General features: G+C 37.0%; 1 protein-coding gene across 1 annotated transcript in view; it reads left to right on the plus strand.

The window, feature by feature from the left end:
* The window catches only part of HEATR5B (HEAT repeat containing 5B), a 170,687-nt gene that overhangs the window by 94,742 nt on the left and 69,205 nt on the right, over positions 1-6,740 (plus strand). Inside the window, exon 21 of the mRNA XM_007945073.2 lies at positions 5,173-5,317. Within this exon, the coding sequence (XP_007943264.1) occupies positions 5,173-5,317 (145 nt within the window). The remainder of the gene's footprint in view (positions 1-5,172; positions 5,318-6,740) is intronic.

The raw sequence follows: 6,740 nt of genomic DNA on the forward strand, positions 1-6,740 counted from the left end.
TATATATATAATGTATATATATGTGTGTATATATATATATGTATATATGTATATGTATATAATGTCCTGGGAAAATTCTCTGGCTTTTTGCTTAATCTTGCATTTGGCTTATCATCATCTCTGGTTTCTGGACTTGAACCAGTGACCTGCCATATTGACTGCCAATACTGGGATTGTTGCTTTTGCAGCCTGAGAGCCAACAATCTGCTATTTTGCCTGCTGATCTTAGATTCATCATCCTTCGAAGCTAGCAGCCTGCTGTGCTGCCTGCCTGTCTTGAATTTATCAGCCCCTGTAGCTGCTTGAGTCATTTGTTTGAGATAAATTTCTCTCTCTCTCTCTCCCTCCCCCTCTCTCTCCCTCTCCACTCTCCCTCCCTCCCTCCCTCCTTCTCTCTCTCTCTCTCTCTCTCTGTATATACACACACATAAGCTTCACTGGTTTTGCTTCTCTAGAGAACCCACCCTAAGACACTATGTATCCACTCATATTGTTTGTTGTTACAATTATAGGATTGTGTATGTAAGAATATGTACCTTTGCTATCTTTTACCCCTGTGTACCTCCTATTGTCTTCTTTTGCCTTGGGCATGTTGTGCTGTCCTTATTGTATATTGCTTTACCCATCACGTAAGTCAATACATGATTACTACTTTCTAGTTAGAGATTTACCTTCCCCTTCCCTCCCAACCCTGGTAACCATCAAAGAATATTTCTTTCTGCGTATAAACGTTTTCTTGACTTTTTATAATAGTGGTCTCACACAATATTTGTCCTTTTGTGATTGACTTATTTCACTCAGCATAATGACCTCCAGGTTCATCCATGTTATGAGATGTTTTGTGGATTCTTTTGTTTTTCTCTAATGTTGTGTAGTATTCCATTGTGTGTATGTACCATAGTTTGTTTATCCATTCATCTGTTGATGGACAATTAGGTTATTTCCATCTTTTTGCTACTGTGAATAATGCTGTGATGAACATCAGTGTCCATATATCTATTTGTGTTCTGGCTCTTATTTCTCTAGGATACATACATAGTAGTGGGATAGCTGGATGATATAGTATTTCTATTTGCAGCCTTTTAAAGAAATGCCATACTGTTTTCCACAGTGGTTGTACTATTTCTACCATCAGGGTAAGAGAGTTCAAATCTCTCTATACCCTCACCAGCATTTGTTATCTTCTGTGGGTTTTTTTTTTTTTTTTTTTAGGAAAAAAAAAAAAAACTTTGCTGGTTTCTTCTAACAAATCTTTGACAATTTTTTGAAGTTTTCTTTCTTTTTTTTGGGGGGGGTGTCCCTTCCTATTCTAGAATTACAGTCATTCTTTTCTTTTTCTTTTGTCTTTTTTTTTAATTTTTATTGTGATTTGGGTGAAAGTTTATAGAGCAAATTCACTTTCTATACAGTAACTCACATACACTTTGTCTCATGACGTTGACTGCAATTTCCCACAATGCAACAGCTCCCCTCCTTCTTCCTCCCCATAGTTACCTCTTCCCTGTGTCCTTCCCTCCATGCACTCCTGCCCCTAAGCTATGTCCTTATGCATACATAGCCTTTCTATTCTCCCATGATTGATCTCTCCAAGGAGTCTGTCTACCTAATGTTAAATATTCAGCTCATATGCCTGTCTTTTGTTTAGCTGGAAGCCACAGAAGTTGGTTCAGTTTCAGACCTGAAGGGCAGCTAAGGGCCATAGTCTTGGGTTCCATCAGGCTTTATTAGACCAGCAAACCTGGTCCCTTTTTTTAAAATATTCTTAAAGATTTTGAGTTTTGATCCACATTGTTCTCCCACTCTATCTGGGATCTCCTACATAGATCTCCCTCTGAGTGGTTGACAGTGATAGCTGGGCACCATCTATTTCTTCTGGTCTCATAGTCGTATAGGCTAAGGATCACATGGTGTACCAGTTGCTTGGGCTAATTGTTTCCATGAATCTTTGGTTTTCTCCATTCTTCTTTGCTGTGGACAAGGAGAGACCCATCATTGCATCTAGACGGCTGCTTGTAAGCTTTTAAGATCCCAGTCATAGAATTACAGTCATTTTTAAGTTATTCCTTTTGATGATATCTCACAGAATTCTCAGGTTTTCTTCATTTTTTTTTTCCTTGTTCCTTTAACAGATTAGTATTAAGGGATTTGTGTTCAGTTTTGCTAATTCTGTATTCCATTGATTCAGTTCTACTTCATTGTCCTTCCAGTGTTCTACCTATTTTTGAAATTTTAATGTTGATCTTCTGGGTTTCTAGTAGCTGGTTTTGTATAGTTTCTAATTGTCTTATTTGATTTTGTCAGTTGTTGTATTATTTTCCTGAATTTTTTGTGTTTTCCTTGATTTTGTCTGTGATGTCATTGTTTTTGTCTGTGTTTTCCTTGATCTCTTTAATTTGTTGAAGTGTCCTATATATAATTCTTTTAAATTCTTTTTCTTGTAGTTCCATTACCATTTCTTCTTCTGGAAGCTTTTCTAGGCTTATATTTTGATCAGATGTTTGAGCCATCTTGTCCTTTTTCTTTGTTTGATTTGAAGTTGTCTCTGAGGTTTTGTGGTGTTATTATATTTATGTGTTGAGTATATGTTGGTTTGCTTCACTTGATTTTTTTGTTTTGATATATCTGGATGAGTGGGGCAAGCATGCTACTCTGATCACCAGTTTGGTAGTTTGGTGTGGGACATTCACCACCTGTCTTCAGTGGGGTTAGTCATGGGTGGGATTGTGGACACTAGGCTCTGATCTCTGGTCATCTATATCTGCTGAGGGCAGGCTGGGCAGGTGTTGGCTGCCATCTGTCTTCAGTCTACTACTGTTGGAGCAAATGGTGGCACTTGCTCAGTAGGTAGTGCAGCAGATGTGTGGTGGGTGTGACTGGGTAGTATGCATATGGTCCCTGCCTCCCACCAGATAGAGCAAAAAAAAAGGGGAGGGGGGAAGGAGAGAAGAGGGATAAAAAGAAGAAGATTAAAAAATTGGTACACTTGTGGGCACAAGCACTCACCACTAGCTGTGGAAGCGGCAGGTGTGCAGCTCCTGGTCCACGGGAGAGTGTACTGCTGACCATGAAGTGTGGGAGTGCAGCACCCAATCCTTGGGAGCACATACAGCCAACTGCTGAGGCAGTGGCCTGATCTGCAAGAGGGTGCACTGCCAACTGCAGAGGTTGTGGGTGTGTAGTGTACAATCCATGAGAGAATTAACCACCTGTCACAGAGGTGGTGGCCTTGTGGCACTCAGTTCATGGAAGTGCTCTGCCAGCTATTGGAGGAACATTACAATCGGGGAGGAATGCAAGAAGGGAGGCGAATCAGGCAAGCTATTATGCAGGAGTAGGGTGGTGAGGAGGTGTCACCGGCCTCTGAGTGTATGGGGCTGAGGGAGGCCATGCTTCTAGTCAACAGGAGGACATGCAGGGTAAATGGGGAGGGTTCCCTTCTCCAGTTGCCAATCACTGGTGTGGGCACTGATACTCTCCTATGTGTGTGCAGGCAGTTATCTGTTCCTGCCCTGACTCCAAATAAGGTAATGGGAGCTGCCTGCAGTCCAGGCAGCTATCACGCCATAGATATTCCCCACCATGTGACTCCCCAGTACAAATGATCAGGGACCACTGCTGGTGAGTGGTTCTATCCCTGTTCACTGGTTCTCTCCCTGCTCTGTGGTTGCCTGGAGTTCTAACTCATCTTTCTGGTTTGCCTTTCCTTAGATTTAGCTCTTACTCTGCTCATCTTACTTTGATATCTGGACTTGTCTACACTGTGTCTCTATTTTATTGAGTATTCCATTAAGTTTTTTTCTTATGACTCAAAAGGACCAGCTGAGAAAGGGACTGTATCTCTCCTCATTTACTACTTTCATTCAGTTTCTTCTTCCAATTGGTGTTTGATGTACTTCTTTTTCCTTTTGTTTGAAGCTCAGGGTTACAGGATTATCATCTCTATCTGTTTCACTTGATTTCTTGCATCTTTATTGTAGAAGGACTGCATGGAATCACTGGCTAGTTTGTCATCTTAACACTATCCTTGTTTTTTATTTTTAATATCCTTCTTTGCTTTAGTTTTTTTTTCTACAGCAAAACAACATTTTATTTAAATAAATAATATAGTTTCACAAATAGATCAGCCATTCCTTAAAAAAAAAACAAAACAAACAAACAGGAAAAACAGAATACCAGAATTGACACTGGCTTCATCAGCTACTAATTATATTAATACTTTTCTTGAAACAACACGTACTTGTTTTAGCAAAACTTGGTAATGAAACAACCTTGAGGGTTTGTTATTAATTTGACTTTCCATTGCACTGAATGGAACATGAGATATATGCCATGTAGTCAATCAGATGGTTAAACACTAGGTTCGTTTGTTTAACACAACCTTCTAGTCATGTCTTTCTGGTTGATAACAGCCCAGTTCTGACACCTAAATTTACTAACTGCCTCAATATGCAATATCCTTTCAATTCTATTTCTAGAAAATTGAATCATATGTAATAAATATTTTATTAAGTGTTCTATGTAGAATAAGAGTTTACCAACAATCTATCATCAAGTTGATTTCTGTTTGAGTATCCATGTTCTGTGTTTCTAGAAGCCAATATTCTAATTTTTTTATTGTTAATCATGTTTCTTTTCTTTTTCTATTGAGATTTTTGTGAAAGCTTACAGAACAAATTGGTTTTCCATCCAACAATCCATACACATTCTGTTTTGTAACAATTAGTGCAATCCACACACTATAATAGTGTTCTTCCCCCTTCTTTGCTTTAAATTCTTACTGTAGTCATGATACCTATCATACCAGCACTCTGCCTCCTGACTTTTCATTTACTACATCTAATCTTTGACCACATAAAATTTAGATTATAAAGTTTAATAGAACCAAGTGTAAAATAAGAAGTGTAAAAAGTTCCTTCTGGATTTTCATCTGAGTATATTGTATGATCTTTAGTGCTGAGATCTTGGAACAGCTATTTTGGCTACTACAATATTATTCATGTTTTTTTATATTCTTTTTTCCAAAATCTGTTATTTGGCTTTATTTTAAACAGGTTAGGTTGTTAAATGGAAGTCTTCTTTACAAGTAGGTATTACTGTGTATTCATTGGGCTAGTGACATTAAAGAATTATAACTATTTTTAAATTTTTACCTAAAATTCTTATTGTTTATAGGTTCACTTATGTAGTTCCCACTTGTTACTTCGACGGGCAGCTGTAGCATGTCTCCGGCAACTTGCACAAAGAGAAGCAGCTGAAGTATGTGAATATGCCATGAGCCTAGCAAAAAATGCAGGGGACAAAGAGATCAGTGGTGCCAGTAAGTTATTGTATTGGTTAATAACGTTTTTTGTTTAAATACTTTCACAGTTCAAATGAATATTACTTTTTTGAATAACATTTTATATTGAAATATGCTCAAATATCTTACTTTTACATAAAATAAAGCCGTATCATTTTTTAAATTCTAGTATTTTAGACAATTTAATATTTTTACTTTTTAAAATTTTTGTAGCTTAAAAACTGAATATTAGGATCTTTTGCCACTCCTTGAGGATGTTTTAGCTATATAATGGATGAATAGCTCTAGGAATACTCCCCTGTATGAAAAGAGAAACTATATATTTTGGAGATATTTGAAAGCTTCCAGTCTGATATTTAACAATTTTTGGTAAAACTTTTCCTCTGAGAAAGTGAGGCCAAAGTAACCAATAAAAACTATAAATCAACAGATATTTTGGTAACAAAAGGTACCTCTTTGCTTTCTTCCATTCTTTTCTTGTTTGTTTGCCTTTTTTTTAAAAAAAGTAATAATAATATTTTGCTTTGTTTTTGATGAAAGTTTACGCAGCAAATTAGTTTCCCATTTGACAATTTCTATACAAGTTGTTTAATGACATTAGTTACATTTTTCATGATGTGGCAACATTCTCTTACATTCTGTTTTGTTTTTTCTGTGTTTTTGAAGGGTTTTTCTATAGCTTGAACTAATAGCTGGTCTTTAAGTCCCTTCAGATAGGTAGCTTCAGAGCTTTTTCAGAAATTAATTGACTGAGATGTTTTCCCTATTATTAGTGAAAATCTATACTTACTAGAGCTTTCTAATGCTTACAAGTTGCTAAGGTACCTAAAAAATAAGATACAAAAAATAACTTCAATTGTAGTGCTGTATAGTTGTTGTTGTTGTTGTTATGTGCTGTCAAGTCAGACCCAGCTCACAGTGACCCCTCCTTGGGTTTCCAAGGCAGTATCACTATGGAAGTAGATTGCCCAACCTTCCTTCTGAGGAGTACCTTGTGGGTTTGAACCACTAGCCTTCTTGGTTAGCAGTCAGGTGCCTTAGACACTATGCTACCAGAGGTCCTAAGCCTCCATTAATTAATGTGCTGTATTGTATATTGCAACAGAAGCTTATCATAGAAGTCTACCAATAAACTTTATTGCTTTTTAGAGAAAAACATAGAACCAAAAATAATTCTGTAATTCTCCTGATTATATACAAAAATTTAAAACTTCTAACATGTCAGCTACCATATTCAAAATTAAAAGACAACTAAGATAGGGAAAAATATTTGCAAAGTATGTCAAAGGATTATGTCTTTATTAGGAGTAGTGCCTGATTGCATGTTTGGTCAATTTCAGACTGTAGAAGCTGATAAAATTCTTCAGTTTCCTCATCTTTGACTTTGGTGCTTGGGGCGTAAATTTGAGTAACAGTCATATTAACGGGTCTTCCTTGTAGG

The sequence above is a fragment of the Orycteropus afer genome, unplaced genomic scaffold (assembly GCF_000298275.1).
Source record: "Orycteropus afer afer isolate SDZICR_OR568_19922 unplaced genomic scaffold, OryAfe1.0 scaffold00131, whole genome shotgun sequence".
NCBI classification, from domain to species: Eukaryota; Metazoa; Chordata; class Mammalia; order Tubulidentata; family Orycteropodidae; genus Orycteropus; species Orycteropus afer.